The following is a 16,725-nucleotide window of genomic DNA, read 5'->3' on the forward strand; positions in this document are numbered from 1 at the left end:
CACCGTGTCTTTCTTAGATCCTTTGCTGCACACTACCCCCTGATCAATGCCTACCTTTGCCCTACTCGGAATCCACAGGGACGGCGGAAGGGAAGCAGAAGTCAATAAACGAGTAAACTCTCTCTCTCTTTGTGGCATCTCCTGGGAAAGCGGGCTCAATGAAATGTTTCGGGTTTTTTTTTTTTTCCTTTTGTGACGGTCCTGTTGACCTGCGTGAGAGGAACATCCGTCTAACTTCAGAGAATGAGATTACCTGTTATGCCTCCCGCCCAGAAGAATTACAAGCCAAATGCACCAAATACATATTAGTGAATGACTGAGAGACGAGGGAGGCTGAAAGGGGTTCACAGGTAGCAGTGGATACACTTCTTCAGGGTCAGACCATGCAAAATGAAAGGATCCTTAAGGATAGGGGAGAATTTAGCGCCGCAGGCCTCTCCCGGGGCCCACTGGAATCAGGGAGACCGTCTTCATCATCAAAATCATATTTGTTATATCATTCCCCTCAGTAACGGCCCAGGGCTGCTCTTCCTGATGCTCCGCCATTTCTTGCGGGGGCGGAGGGAGGAAGAGGGGAGGTTGGCACTGAGGTAAATGTAGTGGGATGGAAATAGACCCGTCAAACTCCAGGCGATTTCGATGACGAAACAACACCCTTGGGGCCTTAAGATGGTCAGCCCCGGGGTCCCTTAGGGAGGAAGAAAGAAGGAACCGAGGATGTAGAAGAATATCTTTCTCTTCTTCCTCTGGAGTTGGGTGGCTCGGCCTAGTAGGAGAAAAAGGAAATAAAATGTTCTCCCTCCTCCTTCCCCTGGGGCTGGGGTTGGGGTAGGGGGGAAGGCAAGATTCGGGAGGGGGCAATACTCTCCGCCGAGGTGCTGTGCTTGGCAGGCAGGGAGAGAGGTCAACAGGCCGACCAGACAGGGTGTCATCTGGAGAGAGAGATAAGAAGGAAGGAGGTGATGGAAGAGTCTTAAAAGAAGCCACACCTTTGAGGCACAGGCTCACAAACTCCTCCAGGAGGCCTTCCCAGACTGAGCCCCCCTTTCCCTCTGCTCCTCCTCCCCTCCCCATTCCCCCTTTTCCCGTCCTCTGCTCTTCCTCCTTCCCCTCCCCTCAAGCACTGTGCATATTTGTACATATTATTTATTACTCTATTTTGTTCTTGATGTATATATCTCTGATTCTATTTCTCTCGATGATGTCTGCGCCAGACCGCTTGCTTTGTTTTGTTCTGTTTTGCTTTGCTGTCTGTCTCCCCCCATTTAGACTGTGAGCCCATTATTGTCTACCTGTCGCTGAATTGTCCATTCCAAGTGCTTAGTCCAGTGCTCTGCACATAGTAAGTGCTCAATAAATACCATTGAATGAATGAATGTTTATTGTTATATAGTAACAATAATAATAATAATGTTGGTATTGGTTAAGCGCATATTATGGGCAGAGCACTGTTCTAAGCGTTGGGGTAGATACAGGGTAATCCGGTTGTCCCACGAGGGGCTCACAGTCTTCATCCCCATTTTACAGATGAGGTAACTGAGGCACAGAGAAGTTAAGTGACTTGCCCACAGTCCCACAGCTGACAAGTGGCAGAGCCGGGATTCAAACCCATGACCTTTGACTCCCAAGCCCTGGCTCTTTCCATTGAGAGCTTAGTACAGTGGTCTGTACATAGTAAGCACTCAATAAATACCACTGAATGAATGTTTATTGTTATATTGTACTCTCCCAAGCGCTTAGTCCAGTGCTCTGCACAGAGTAAGTGCTCCATAAATCCCATTGAATGAATGAATGTTTATTGTCATATCGTGCTCTCCCAAGAGCTTAGTGCAGTGCTCTGCACACAGTAAGTGCTCAACAAATCCCATTGAATGAATAAATGTTTCTTGATATATCGTACTCTTCCAAGAGCTTAGTCCAGTGCTCTGCACAGAGTAGGCGCTCCATAAATCCCAGTGAATGAATGAATGTTTACTGTTATATTGTACTTTCCCAAGAGCTTAGTCCAGTGCTCTGCACAGAGTAAGCACTCCAGAAGCAGCATGGCTCAGTGGAAAGAGCACAGGCTTGGGAGTCAGAGGTCATGGGTTCGAATCCCGGCTCTGGCACCTGTCAACTGTGTGACCGTGGGCAAGTCACTTAACTTCTCTGTGCCTCAGTTACCTCATCTGTAAAATGGGGATGAAGACTGTGAGCCTCATGTGGGACAACCTGATTACCCTGTATCTATCCCAGCGCTTAGAACAGTGCTCTGCACATAGTAAGCGCTTAACAAATACCACCATTATTATAAATCCTAGTGAATGAATGTTTATTGTTATATTGTACTCTCCCAAGAGCTTAGTCCAGTGCTCTGCACAGAGTAAGCGCTCCACAAATCCCACTGAAGGAATGTTTATTGTTCTATCGTGCTCTCCCAAGAGTTTTTAGTCCAGGGCTCTGCCCAGAGTAGGCGCTCCATAAATCCTATTGAATGAATGAGTGAATGAATGAAAGAAACTCCTTAATAAAGCAAGGTTGGAAATTTATTTATTTATTTTTACAAAGGGAGTGAAGGGAAGCACCGCAAACGCCAAGGTCGTGGCAGCCTGGGCTGCCAAGGGAGAGCGCGGGCCTTGCCCAACCGCGCCGGCCCCGAAGCGTCCGCGCCGTCGTCAGGGCAACGAGCGCGCGCGCATGCGCGGGCGGCCCGCCTCCCTCCGGCCCCTCCGCTTCCCTTCGCCCCCCCCGGAAGTGCGAGCCCTGCCCCGCTGCCATCTTCGGGAATTGTAGTTCCCCCCTCCCCCGGAGGCGACCGCTCCTCGTCCCCGAGCCGGCCCGCCGTCGACCCCTGCAGCCGCCGCCCGAGGCCTCCGGGCGGGTGTGGCGACGGAGCCGGGGGCGGCGCCTTCTCCGCGGCCGGCCGAGAGAAGCCTCCGAGTCCCAAGAGAGAGGACTACAAGGACCACAATGCTCCGGGGGTGAGGCGGGGCCGTCGGTGGCGGGGGAGGGGGCTCGCCGCCCGTGTGCGGCCCGCGCATGCGCCCGGCGGCGGTGGCCGTGGTGCGGCGCGTGGCTGCGGGAGGGCGGCGTGCGTGCGCGTCCGTCGGCTGCGTGCGCGTGCCCGCCCGCCCCGAGCGGCGGCGGCGGCGGCGGCGGGGGCGGAGGAGGCGACGATGCCGCGGGACAACATGGCCTCTCTGATCCAGCGCATCGCCCGGCAGGCGCGGCTGACCTTCCGGGGCGGGGGCTCGGCGGCCAAGGGCTTCCCGGAGAACCTGAACGAGCTGAAGCACCTCCTCGACGAGGTCCGCGCCGAGGACCTGAACATCGCCCCGCGCAAGGCCGCGGCGCCGCCGCCGCCGCCGCACCTCCCGCCCGTCACCTACATGCACATCTGCGAGACGGACGGCTTCAGCCTGGGCGTCTTCCTGCTGAAGAGCGGCACGTCCATCCCCCTGCACGACCACCCGGGCATGCACGGCATGCTCAAGGTGCTCTACGGGAAAGTGCGCATCAGCTGCCTGGACAAGGTGGACGGCGCCGGGGGGGAGGCTCCGGGGCCGGTCCTGCCGCCGCCGGTGCCGCCGCCCGCGGCCGCCCTGCGCCGGGCCGTGCTGCGCTCCCGGGCCGAGTACACCGAGGCCAGCGGCCCCTGCGTCCTGTCGCCCCAGCGGGACAACCTCCACCAGATCGACGCGGTGGACGGGCCCGCCGCCTTCCTGGACATCCTGGCTCCGCCCTACGACCCGGACGACGGCCGGGACTGTCACTATTACCGGCTGCTGGAGCCGGCGGGCGCAGACAAGGAGGCCGGGGCCGCCGCCGCCGTCGTGCCTCGGGAGGTCTGGCTGCTGGAGACCCCGCAGGCCGCCGATTTCTGGTGCGAGGGGGAGCCCTACCCCGGGCCCAGGGTCTCCCCGTGAAGCCCGGGGCCGCCGGCCTCCCTGCCCGTTCCCCGACCCCGCCGCCGGGCCGCCTCCAAGCCGGGAACCGCTCGGAGGGGCGGGGAACCGGCAGGAGGAGGAGGAGGAAAGGGGGGAGGAGCCACCGTCCTTCCATCCCAAAGCCATAGGGACGCTCCGTCCCCCTCCGTTATCTCCCCCCACTCCGGAGCGGGGAAAAAAATAAACAACGACACCGGGCCCGGTTCAGTCCACCCCCGCCCCCCTTGTCCCTTCACGCACCCCCTGTCTCGATTAAAAGTAATTTATTGGCAGACGGTTGGCATCTTCTCCCCCCCAATTCTCGAAACCGTAGGGCCCCCCTGGCCTGAAGGACTGCGCGAAAAGTTGGGCCTAGACACGGAGACCAAGCGAGGGAGGTGGATGAAGCGGCCTCTTCTGCAGCCCCCCCCTCCCAGCGGACAGGATTTCCCTGAGGATTTGGTGGAATTCCAACCGGCAACCTGCGCCGACTTCTTGTTGGGTTTTTTTTTGATGATTATTTTGTTTTTAACCGCGCTGCCGGCCGGGGAGAGAGGCACAAGTGAGCAGGAGCGACGGGAGGGGCCACCCGCTGCCTTTTTGTCTTTGTTCTCCCGGTGACCCATCGAGGCCACCGCTGCCACGCGAAGCGGCCGAGCCTCCCCCGTCTCTGTAGTTGCCTCCCTTTTTGAAAAGTGGTTTGGAAGAGGACTAGGTCGATGTTTCTGCATGCGTTTTCCTAACCTAGCGCGGAAGAGCCAGCGGCGTCTTTTAAGCTTCCAGGCAGTTGGATGTAAAACCATCCCGCCCCGCTGGCCAACTTGGTAGCCCCACTTATTTCAGAAGGCTTTTCCGCTGAAGGTGAGGACACACATAGCTGGGACGATGTTTCTTGTCCCCTTCCCTACCCCAAGTGTGGTAATGAAGTAAGGTGATGGCCCGTGGGCCGGGCTTTCTGGCCGTTTTGCTGCTGATTGCATTATCGCAGAAACCTCAGAAATCAAAAGGCGGAGAAAGGGGGAGCGCCCAGTTCCTTGGTCCTGGGTGACTGTCCTTTTTCCTCCAGGGAATCCTACAAATAGGCTGGCAGAACTGAGAAGAGACTACAGTAGGAGCCACTTAGGGCTCTAACAACCCTTCCAGAAGTAGAAACGCTGGCTTGCATGCGTTTATTTTTAAAGGGTCTTTTAAAATACAGGTTCCTGAGACACTTCACTTTGGGGGGGGAGGGGGCATGAGACGGTTTTACTTCAGGCTGAGGGAGAACTGTAATGTGTCCCTCTTCATACTATTTATAAAATTTCCTTTCCATAAGACTTCTCATGAAAATGAACTGTAGAAATAAATGCATTCAAACCTGCCCAGCTGTTGAGTGAGCAGTCTCCGTTGACTTGCCCACGTGGTGATTTGAGTTGCTGCCCGTTTAATAAGGGGGAAATACTCTTCTATTGGTGGAAGGTTTTTTTTTTTTTTGGTAACCTGCAGGGAAAATATGTGCCTATACATTTTATGCACACTTGGTACCAGAGGACTAGGTTTGGGGAGCCTTGGTTTCTCTCCCCGCCCCCACCCCCCAACCCGGATTTGGAAACAGTAGCTTGAGTGAGCAAATTCTGAGGAGTGATTAAAAAACACCACCTGCTGAACAAGTGGCTCACCAGCCTGTCGTGGTACTCATGGACACATGCCCGAGTGTCTTCACATCCGTGCTTATTAGAACATTTCATATTCCGTGAGGGTTCCTCATATCTTTATACTGTAGTGTTAAAACAACTCTGAAGTAGTGTTAAAACAACTCGCAGAGATTGAATGTTAAGTCTATTAAGTTTGGTAAATATGCAATTCATAATTTACTATTAAAATGGTAATGTAAAAGACAATCGTGTACATTCATTTGGTATTTGTTTTAGTAGCACAGCGAGTGGATCCGGTATGTTTCTCAAAAGCCTGCCTTCGTTGCTGGGAGTTGATGCTGAGCAGTAATCAAAACACATGCAAAATGCTCTCTGTTGTGTTTATATAGAAGTCAACTAGCATTCGTATAAAGTTTTGCTGTAATATCACTTTGGTTCTTTAGAGTTGCCTACACCTACTCATTCTTTGGTAGGACTAACTGAAGGCCCTATCAGGGATGTGGGGAAGGAAGTGTCCCAGTAAAAGGTGGGTATAGGAAGCCAGGGTCAATCAATGAATGAATGGTATTGAGTGCATACTGCCTGCAGAGTGCTGTAATAAGCGCTCGGGAGAGTACACTGTAATGCAGTATCCTTGCCCGTGACAAGCTCACAGTGGAGAGGACGGGGAGGGAAAGACAGGCTGGAGCCAGACACACCCCTCTTTTCTCTGGAGTTGCCTCTTTCCTAGTCATTTTGTGGCCAGAAAATTTTGATAGGCACAGAACCTTCTGATAATCGACTAACCTGTCACCTTTTTGCAGGAATACAGTAAAGAGCGCAATTTCTACGAGTTTTGAAAAGAATAAAAACTGCCTTTCAAAAATACGAGATGGATGTGGTTGCACCTATCCTGCTTTTTTTTAAAAAAAAAATAATAGTTTTAGAAAGTTGATAATTTATTTTGATGTATTGCTCAGAACTCTATGGCAAGTTGGCATGTAGAAATAACAGGAATCGGCTACACTTAAAAGAAAACCTTTCTAACCGAAGAAGCAAAGTATAGTGCAAGAAAGAAGTGTGAAGTAAGTTACAGCATTAAAGTTAGCACCTTCGTGTGCTTATTGGGTGGTCACAACTGACTTGGCATGCTGCAAGTGTTTGTGTTCCCGTGTTCAGTTCCCACTTCAATATAGATCTGTGTTTTCCTAACAAAACCACTGTTAATGTTGGACTTTGGAATAGGTACAGGATATCGTGCCCTAGGACTATGATTATCTTCCCTCAAGTAAAGACTTATGAGCACAATAGGTTGAGATGAATCATTAAAGACTTTCTGTGGTGTGGCAAGAATACAATAATTGCCTTTTATGGCGGAGAAGTATATATCTGTAAATGTCAGACCTTCCTTTTGTTTTTTGTAATAGTATCCAAGCTCTTTGAATGAACATCTTTTGCATGGGTCTTACTATCTGTGGAGGAGGGGAGTGGCATATACCTGCAGTTGTATGAGAATAATTTTTAATAAGCATGGTTCGCATGAGGTACTGTCTTTTGAACAAATTGTTTTCCCGAGTGAATTATCAGGTGTTTTGTTGGCTGTTTTTTGGGAGACCACCTCTTGTAACTTCCGTTAACTTCAGCCTCTTCCTTCCCCCTTTCTTTCTTTCCTCCCCAGGCGACTAAAAGCCTCTGTCTTGCTTTTGGCCCCTTTGGAGGAATCCTGTCATGTTGACTCATTCAGAACTTTTTCTGGATATTTGCACTCGACCCACTACCAGGGCAGAAGCCATGTAAGTTGCATTGTTTTAGCCCTACGCTGCTCAACAGCAGCCTTCAGGGATCTGCTAGTCCAGGTCAGCAAATATGCCTGATTTGGAATTTTGCACCATTTAAAGAAGTGGATCCCTGACTTCTAATGCAATGAAACTAAACTACCCTTAGATAAGGAAGCTGGCTTTCCTGAACAGTGAATTCCACAGTGGTGGGACTTCTGAGGGCAGAGTACTGTTTGGAGTTCTCAGGATGAAATCTGTCATTAAACATTCAATAGATCTTGGAAATAAAACTTAAGTATTTGGAAGCTTTGTTTCTCAAATGAAATGGAGGGAAACCCTGTGTGAGTACTGTAAAAAGGGGATGAAAATGGTATTTGTCTTGAACCCAGTGATTAGGGGTTAAACGCAAGGTGTTTCTGGATCATAAATTTGCCTTAAACGGGAAAGGGTTTCATTCCTGTAGCTTTCCCAAGTCCAGGTAATGTACACTTGAGCGTATGAAAGTATGCATGCTTTTCAAAGTATGCAGCCTTGAAACATTGAAACTAAAAAATGATAATACCATTTGCAGTTGAATCGCCACGAACCGTTTGATCCCTCATGAAGAACTCCTGTATCTAACACAGAGAAAACAAGTTAAAGTATAACAAGATATAAAGGCACCTGGATAAAAGGAATAATTTCTGTGTGCAGAACATTGTACTAAGCACTTGGGAGAGTACGCTATAATAGAGTTGGTAGGCCTGCTCCCTGCCCACAAGGAGCTAACAGTCTAGATTATTTGGGAGGTGGGGGGGAGGGGTAGTTTTTTGTTGTTTCCGACCAATAGAATTTGTGCTGATGTTGACCATTCTTCCATACAAATCTGTCTTGGGCTATTTCATGCTTCAATTCAGTCAACTTCAGCATTTTCAAAGCATAGTAATTATTTTACTGACTGGCCTGTAGAAATAAAATAGCTTACTGGTTTCCACAATTTCAACCCCTTGATTTTAAATGTAATAAGCATGGTAACATTGGCTGGGCTGTTTCCAGCACCTTTAAACCTTTAAGGAATGGGTGGCATCGTCAAGCTTCTTCTAATAACCGTGTTCCACATACCTATAGTATATCTTTGGCCACAACATGACCCCAGAAGGCAAAGAGGTCTCACTGTGGGCAGGGAACACGCCTACCAACTCTGTTGCTTTGGACATTTCACAAACCCTGAGTATCGCGTTCTGTGGGCAGTCAAGTGGTCAGTAAAATGCCATTGAGTGATCTGAAAAAGTTGCCTTTCGAGAACCCTATGAGGAACAGGCAGCTCAACTAAAGGATGGTGGCAAAGTCACCGAAAGCCAAATCTGGTTACAGATCACGGCCTGGCATATGGTAACCGATAATGAAAAGCCACAAGAGTTGCCCTTAAAAACGGTATTAAAAGTGTGGGGTTGCCTGTGGTGGTGAATGTCTCCTCAAAAAGCCCACATCAAGGAGAACGTGATTTATATAACCAAGTTTGGTACCAGCACACCTAAGTTAGCTAAGAGTGCTTGTGAGAAGGAAATATACAAAGCAGTAGGTTTTTCAGAAAAGTATGGCTTGGTCCGCTTGGGTTTGCAGGACCTCTTAGGGGAAGCAGCATGGAGTAGTCGATAAGAGCGTGGGCCTGGGAGGCAGAAGGTCATGGGTTCGAATCCCCGCTCCACCACTTGTCTGCTGTGTGGCCTCAGGCTAGTCACTTCACTTTTCCCTGCTTTGGTTACCTCATCTGTAAAATGGGGATTGAGACTGTGAGCCCCATGTGGAACAGGGACTGTGTCCAACCTGATTTGCTTGCATCCACCCCAGCGCTGAGTCCGGTGCTTGGCACATAGTAAGCGCTTAACTCATACTAGAATTATTATTCATTCAATTGTATTTATTGAGCGCTTACTGTGTGCAGAACATGATTATTATGGTGTTTTAAGAGGCCAGCCAAAATTCTGCAAGTCTCCACAACTTGGCAAGACAGAGGTAATTCATATAGAAAATTATCGCCATTCTACTGTTTCTATGCCTATCATGTGAAGTGGAAAGGGTATTGTAGATAAACATTTACACCGCCCAAAAGGGCACCTGAGAAGCTGTGCATACCATCAAAAGACCAAGTGAGACAGAAGTCCAGGTGATAACGAATCGGGGTCTCTCTGCTACATGGCCTCCGGTGAAAAAATTCTGTGACTCAGAATCAATATGGGGATTTGAAACCCCGATTCAGTAGTCATGGAAAATAATTCTAATTGTGGTGTCTGTTAAGCACTTCCTATATGAAAGCGCTGTGATAGCCAAAAGATAGTTGGGATACAGACGGTCCCTGTCCCAACCCATAAGCAGCGTGGCTCAGTGGAAAGAGCACGGACTTGGGAGTCAGAGGCCCTGGGTTCTAATCCGAGCTCCGCCGCTTGTCAGCTATGTGACTTTGGGAAAATCACGTAACTTCTCTGGACCTCAGTTCCCTCATCTGTAAAATGGGGATTAAGACTGTGAGCTCCACGTGGGACAACCTGTTCACCTTGTATCTGCCCCAGTTCTCAGAACAGCGCTTTGCGCATAGTAAGCGCTTCGTGGCTCAGTGGAAAGAGCACGGGTTTAGGAGTCAGAGGTCATGGGTTCTAATCCCGGCTCTGCCACCTGTCAACTGTGTGACTTTGGGCAAGTCACTTCACTTCTCGGTGCCTCAGTTACCTCACCTGTAAAATGGGGATTAAGACTGTGAGCCCCACGTGGGACAACCTGATTACCTTGTATCTACCCCAGCGCTTACAACAGTGCTTGGCACATAGTAAACGCTTAACAAATACCAACATTATTATTATTATTATTAATTATTATTAGCAAATACCATCATTATTACATGGGATCACGGCATAAGGGGGAGGGAAAACGGGGTTCGTCCCTTTCGTTTTTCAGATGCAGAAACTTAAAGCAACAGAGAAATTATGACTTGCCCAAGGTCTCCCAGCAGGCAAGCGGTGGAGCTGGGATTAGAGCCAGTTACCCTATCGGGCCGGCGCTCTTTCCACTAGGCCAGGCTGCATCCCTGATGGTGAGCCCGGATGGAACAGGAATCGGGTCTAATCTGTACTCAACACAGTCGTTGGCACATAGTAAACGCTTAAATCCCAAAGGCAGCTACTGGGCGGGGGCGGGGGGAGGGAGGCGGGGAAAGAGGGCTTCTTAATTTGAATCCTTTCCTAAGGAGGATAAATTAGGAAAGAAAGGTACCTGCTTCTGATGGGGGTGGCCAAACCAGTCGGTAGGAAGATACAATAGCTTGTCTGTACGTTGGCAGGGGGAGCTGGTGAAGGAGTGCGTTGCCCGCATACGGGCGGTGAAATCCCTCTGGGGATCCTTTAAATTGAGCCGAGGAACGTTGACTGAAAGTATTGGGAAAATGATGCCTGAGCTTGTTTTGATCAGATAATGCCATCCACCCCTATGGGTATTTTTCTTGGAGCTCCAATGCTAATACCCCTCAACAGCCCAAAGAATGGCTTCTGTGACAAAGGTCTTCAGATCAGGGCGTATTTAGCTGGCTCTGAAAGGAGGAGAGAAATGAGTCCAGGGGTAATTCCTGTGGCAACCCACTAATAGTGTCATCAATGGTGTCTGAGCGCGCTTTTGATCTAAATGGGAGATAGCCCATTTCAAAAAGTTTTTGCGGTGGTTGTAGACTAATCCTGGAAACTGAAAGTTGTTTCCAACCCGACTGCACCGCAACACTTTCCACAAAGCCGCATCTCGTCTGTGCTGCCATCTCTGATGGCAGTTCCGAAAGCGACTTCAAATGTGCAGCCCCTGAGTGGCCACTTGTTTAGAAGTGTTTATTTTCCGGAGCCCACTCAGGAAGAACTTGGGGGGGGGGGGGGGAGGGAGGCGGTGTAATTAGATTAGAGGACGGAACAATGAGTCAAAGCAATGCTACCATATTTTCACACTAATATAGAGGGGAAATCCCCCGTACCTAACTTTTGATTTTGTGGCGATAATATTGGGAGGTAGGATTTCCCAAGGGGCATTATGTGCAGGAAAGGGCCTTTGGGGACCTGGATCTTTTAAAACAGCTTCACTGGTGGGGCAAAATCTGAAGACCCACTAGCTCCCAGATTTCGGGTATCTGTTCTCGAATAGAAGAGCTAATCCATAAATGAATCCAATGCGGAGCAGAGCCTTCGCTTGCAAATCCGAGATTAAATCTTTCTACAGTAGCCATATAACAGGCATGGAATAACCTACCCGGGACTGAAGGGGGGGTGGGCGAGGGGAGGCGGGATTTTAGCTTCAATTAATCATCTCTCTCTTGCCTTTCATAAATGATTTGAGCAATGAAGATATTGTTGAAAAGTATTTATTTACACTATAGTCATAAACAAACCATCTATTATCTGAATTCCAGTTAGTGGTTTTGCATTATTAGAATAAACGATTTATATTTCCACAACTATTCAGAGCTAATAACCGAACCGGTCAGCTCTGGCAACATTATTTACATTCTAATCTGAAATTTTACTAGAAAGGTAACACTTTTAAGTCACAAAACAGAGTGTACAAAAATATAGTTTCTAAAAAAAATCCAAATATTAATAGGCAGAAATATACAGCCATAATAAAACCAGGGGGTGAGTTCTTTTTCGTTGGTCGTTCGTTAATAAGGCAACCCATTTACATGCAGACACTGAGACATTGTCTACATCACACAAGGCACCAAGGACACTTCAACACAATTGCATGCATCCTAGTATCTGAGAATCTATGTACATCTCATTTTTAAATAAGTTAGTTAACCTCGGACTTTCAATTCAATAGATCATCTAGGCTTGGCTTCTTTTTCTTTCTTTTTTTTGTCCAAAGATTGAGAACTCTGAGAACAGTGCACATCAAAAAAATACACAAAATCTGAATGAATATACACTGAAAAAATAGCCATTTTAAATTTCTCGAACTACTTAAAAAGGAGCAGATATTGCCATGTCCATCCCAGCAGATTGCACTTCTGTTCTCTACATTTTAGGCTACTCCATATTGCTTCAAGGGCGGAGATTTCCCAAAGGCGCTCCGTTGCACCGTTCACGGGCCTCGGAAGGGCAGTCAGTTCACGCTTCTCACTTCACCGGGTCCCCCCGGTTTCCCCCCGGTCCCCCTCCCTGCCACCCACCCCCCAAGCAATCCCTAAGCCGTAATAAAGTGCACATCAGTCGATTTTTCTGGTCCTGCCGCGGTCGTCTCGCCGTCCCCAATGGTCGAAGCTACCTCCGGGCCCTGTTCGCAAGGAAGGCCCGGGGCGATTCTGATCCGCCCCGGCCATCGACGGCAGGGGAGCAGGGGGGAGAGGTAAAAACCCCAAACCCACCCCACCTCCCGTCGGGCGACCCTGTGAAGTTGGGCAAGGGGGATGAAAGCCCCCCCCCCCTCCTCCCCCCGGGCCCGGCCGGGCTCCTCGGTCCGACCTCTTCCTCCCACGCCCGGCACCCTCGGGTGCCACGGTGAAGAGTCCCAGCCGGGCCGACAGAGAGGAGGGGGGAAGGGGCATGGGGGTGCGGTGGGACCCCCCAGTTTCAGGGAGAGGCCGGAACTCGTCGGGAGAGGGGAACGGGGCCGGGCCGGAGCCCCTTCGGGCTAAGAAAGGTGGAGCGGGGGTGGCGGCAGGCGGTCGTGGTGTCTGTGCGGCTCCCCAAGGCGAGAGGCCGGTCGGGGAAGGGGACGGGCTCAGGGCGTCCGGGTCCGAGAGGTGCAAGAGGTCAGCGGGCCGGGCCCGATGGACGGAGGGCCTCCTCCTCCTCCTCCTCCTCCCGCTGCTCCTCCTCCTCCGCCCAGGGTCCCCGGGCCGGGCTGCAGCCCCGCCGCCGAGGGCCGCTCGCAGGACTGGCCGGCGGCGGCGGCGGCGGCGGCGGCGACGGACCCGGGTGCCACGGAGGCGGAGGCAGGGGCGCCGCCGCCGCCCTTCCTCTCCTTCTGCCGCAGGTGGATCTTGGTGTGCCGCTTCCTCTCATCGCTGCGCGCAAACTTCCTCCCGCAGTAGTCGCAGGCGAAGGGCTTCTCGCCCGTGTGGGTGCGGATGTGGGTGGTCAAGTGGTCGCTGCGGCTGAAGTTGCGCATGCAGATGCGGCACTGGAAGGGCTTGTGGCCCGTGTGGATGCGGATGTGGCGGGTCAGCTCGTCCGAGCGGCTGAAGCGGCGGTCGCAGCCCTCGGCCGGGCAGGGGTAGGGCCGCTCGTGCACCGGCGTCTTGCTGGGCCGGTTGGGGTATTTGCGGGGCCGCAGGATGGGCCGCAGCGGCAGGTGGTGCGGGTTGTAGGCCGACGACGACGACGACGACGACGACGACACGGACACGGGGCCGCCGCCCGGCAGGCGGGAGCCCTCGCCGCCGCCCGGCCCCGCGCCCGGCCCGCTGAGGTTGAAGTTGCGGATGGTGGACAGCGGGGTCAGCGGGGGCGGGACCCGCAGGGAGTCCAGGGGGCAGGGGAAGGGCTTGCGGTCGGCCGGCCCGTGCGGGTCCCGCTGGCACTGGGCGGGGAAGAAGCCCGGGTAGTCGGGGATGAGGGGGAAGAGCCCCGGGTCGGCGGCCGCCTTGGGGGACGGGTAGGACGGGGGCGGGGGGTAGGCCAGCGACGACGAGGCCGCAGACGAGGAGGCGGCCGACAGGAAGGCCGAGGGGTCCTGGTACAGGTCTCCCGAGCAGCCCGAGTAGGGAGGAGGAGGAGGAGGCGGCGGCGGAGGAGGAGGAGGAGGAGGGGGCGGAGAGTACAGGTGGTCCAAGTCGGCCTGGCCCTGGGCCATGGCGCACACCCCGAGGGGCCCGGCGGCCAGGGCGCTCGGGGAGGCCGCAGAGCCGCCCGACGGGGCCGCCGAGGCCGGCGGGGCCACCCCCTGCAGGATGCCCGCGCTGACGATGTTGATGATGCCCTCTGGGTAGCAGCTGGCACCGGGGTACTGGGGGTCGATGGAGAACTTGCCCATGTAGGTGAAGGTCTGGTTGCGGGGCGCCGACACGGGGGCAAAGCCGCTGGGGTAAGGCAGGTCCAGGGCCCTCTTCTCGCCGGTCATGTCAATGTTGATCATGCCATCTGGACGGAGACAAGCGGCGTGGCCGGGGCCGGCGGGGTCAGCGGCCGCTCCGAGACTTACTCACTTACTCACTCACTCACTCCTCATCCTCCTCGGCCGTGAGCCAGGCCCCCTCCGACCCCCCTCGCCCCCCGTTCCCCGTCCGGACCCCCCCACCCCCACCCCCCGTACCCTGCGGAGCTTCCCCGGACGGGGAGGGAAGCCCTGGAGAGCCCCCTCCCCACCCCCCCTCCAGAAAAAAAATGCTTCACTGTGATTGATCGTAGTAGATTTGAGTTTGCTCGACGCCTCCGCAGCCCTTTCTCCCCGCGCTCCTCTCCCTGGCCAGGAATTACCTCGGCTGGTCCCGTCCCCCTCCCCGTGTCCCCCTCCTCGTGTCCCCCTCCCCGCCAGGTCTCTCCCGCCCAACAGCTGATGGATGGGAAGGCGGGAGAAAGGGGCCAGGAGGGGGGGAAAGTGGCAGAGGCGATCGGCTCCGGAGTCCCCCTTTCTGCCCCACGCTGGCTGCCCCTGTCCCCCCTACCCCTCGCCGATGAGCTGCCGGGCGGGGGAGGATGGCCCGGGGGCACCGGGAACCAAGCAGCCGGTTGCTCTTCCATCGCCAGGGAAACGGGCGCTCCCCGCCTGCGGCTGGCAGAGCCCAGCCTGCCCCCCGGGCCTGGCTCCCGTTGCCCACCCCCTCTCCCTCCCTCCGGGGAGCTCGGGCGAGGGGGCGTTTGCCCCCTCCTTCCCCGGGTGGGAAGCCCCCTGGGGGGGGGGCTCGCCGTTCTGGTCCTCCCACCCCCCTCGCCCGGCCTCCCTTCCTCGCTGCTGTGTTCCCCCGCCGTGCAACCCTGGCTCTGGCCAAACTTCCCCGCCCTCCCTTAGAAGACGGATGCCCTCGGCCCTCCGCACCCCGACAGACCCGCACCCGGGCATCGGTCTCCCCAGATGGAGGGAGGGGAGCCCCGCCACGCGTCTCTGCCAACCCTGTCCCTGTCTCGCCTCAAGTCAGCCAAAGAAACTCTGCCCCGCACTCAGGGGCACCAGGGGTACCCCTTCCCCTCCCTCCCCCCACGCCCCCCACTTTCCCCCCCCACACACACACACATAAATACAACTCACACATATGCACACACGCAAACTACACAAACACACCCACATTCCCTCGCCCTCTCATTCACAGACAGACACACACATAGACCTAAGCAATCCCCCCCCCCACACCCCCTTTCCCGCCCATCTGCAGCGCCTTACCTCCGGTCACCCCGTTCATCTGGTCAAAGGGTCCTAGATCGGCATTGGGGAAGATGGTCACCGAGGTAGCGGCGAGGTCCTCCACGGGATAGATGCTGTCCGAGAGCTGGTGCACAAAACCACTGAGAGTTACTGGGATTTTGTCTACGGTCTTGGCGGTCATCATTTGGTCCAACTCTCAACCTGGAGACCCAACTCCCCTGCTACCTGGAGGGTCAGAGCAGCCTTCTGGGGAAGGGGGGTGTGGGTTTGGTTTGGGGGAGGGGATTGATTTTCCCCCTCCACTCTTAAAAAATAATCATCCAACTCCCCAGAAAGTAAAAAAAAAAAAAACCAAAAAGAAAAAAAGAGAAAAAAAAACAGAGATGGCTTTGCCACCGACTGTCTTCTGTTTGAATTCGCTCTGCTAACAGCCCGGGAGTTGCTGGTGTCGTGTTGTTACAACAGTCAGTGTGTCTGTCCCCGTGCAGAGCTGTAAATCACTTGCAGCTCTCTCAGTTAGATGGAAAGTGTGGCACTAAGTATTTATGGGGAGGCCTTCAATGCCCGTGACGTCGCTGCCCATATATGGACTGAGGAACAGGGAAGGGCGAGTCTGTTTTTGCCGTCACATGGGTGATTTGCATGCAGGTTCTACCGGGCTCCCCAAACCGGGACCGGCCCGGGGCTGGGGGGGGCAACGGGGCAGACACCAGGGGTCTGGGGGGAGATGGAAGGGGGTCGGGCCCCCGCAGGGCGAGGCCCGGGGGTCGGGGGTCAGGGGTCGAGGCCCTGCAAGGCTGGCGGGGCCGGGAGCTGGCAGGAGGGGCGGCCCGGGAGGAATTCCGGTCGCCCGGGACTTTCCAAAAAAGGCCAAGAGATCCGGCGCGGGCGGAGCTCCGCCCCCCCGGCCCTTCTTTGGGAGCCGTTCCGGAAAATTAAACTTCGGAAATGAGCCGACCGGAGCCGAGACGCTATAGTCAAACCCCTACTCTCTTTTTGGCAGCCTAACCGCAAGTCAAGGAGGAGGCAAGCAAGCCAGCCAGAGAAAAAAAAAAAAAGAGAGAGAGAGAGAGAGAGAAAAAAAGAAGCTGCATTCACGGAAGCTGACTGCTTTTTTCTGAA

The 16,725-nt window shown here is 53.7% G+C and overlaps 2 protein-coding genes across 2 annotated transcripts; one reads left to right on the forward strand and one right to left on the reverse strand.

The window, feature by feature from the left end:
- The first annotated feature begins 3,105 nt into the window (after window positions 1-3,105).
- On the forward strand, window positions 3,106-4,107 carry ADO (2-aminoethanethiol dioxygenase). Its single transcript, XM_039911546.1, has one exon. The coding sequence runs from the start codon at window positions 3,156-3,158 to the stop codon at window positions 3,903-3,905; it is 750 nt and encodes a 249-aa protein (XP_039767480.1). The 5' UTR covers window positions 3,106-3,155; the 3' UTR covers window positions 3,906-4,107.
- An 82-nt stretch (window positions 4,108-4,189) lies between these two features.
- EGR2 (early growth response 2) lies at window positions 4,190-16,115 on the reverse strand. The gene is made up of 6 exons (XM_029059880.2): window positions 15,622-16,115; window positions 13,128-14,384; window positions 10,543-10,694; window positions 7,859-7,913; window positions 6,326-6,365; window positions 4,190-4,649 (listed from the first exon to the last, which is right to left on the reverse strand). The coding sequence occupies exons 1-6, from the start codon at window positions 15,785-15,787 to the stop codon at window positions 4,190-4,192; spliced, it is 2,130 nt and encodes a 709-aa protein (XP_028915713.1). The 5' UTR covers window positions 15,788-16,115.
- Between the last annotated feature and the right edge of the window lie 610 nt (window positions 16,116-16,725).

Source organism: Ornithorhynchus anatinus, chromosome 3, assembly GCF_004115215.2.
Source record: "Ornithorhynchus anatinus isolate Pmale09 chromosome 3, mOrnAna1.pri.v4, whole genome shotgun sequence".
Taxonomy (NCBI): Eukaryota; Metazoa; Chordata; class Mammalia; order Monotremata; family Ornithorhynchidae; genus Ornithorhynchus; species Ornithorhynchus anatinus.

Excerpts from the sequence above, each read along its gene's own strand:
- EGR2 (XM_029059880.2), bottom strand. The coding sequence starts at position 15,787 with ATGATGACCGCCAAGACCGTAGACAAAATCCCAGTAACTCTCAGTGGT. Across the intron at positions 10,695-13,127 it reads GCCCGGCCCGGGGACCCTGG|TCAACGTTCCTCGGCTCAAT; the intron begins GCGGAGGAGGAG and ends CAATACTTTCAG. Across the intron at positions 7,914-10,542 it reads GCCACCCCCATCAGAAGCAG|ATACAGGAGTTCTTCATGAG; the intron begins GTACCTTTCTTT and ends TCTCTGTGTTAG.
- ADO (XM_039911546.1), top strand. The coding sequence starts at position 3,156 with ATGCCGCGGGACAACATGGCCTCTCTGATCCAGCGCATCGCCCGGCAG.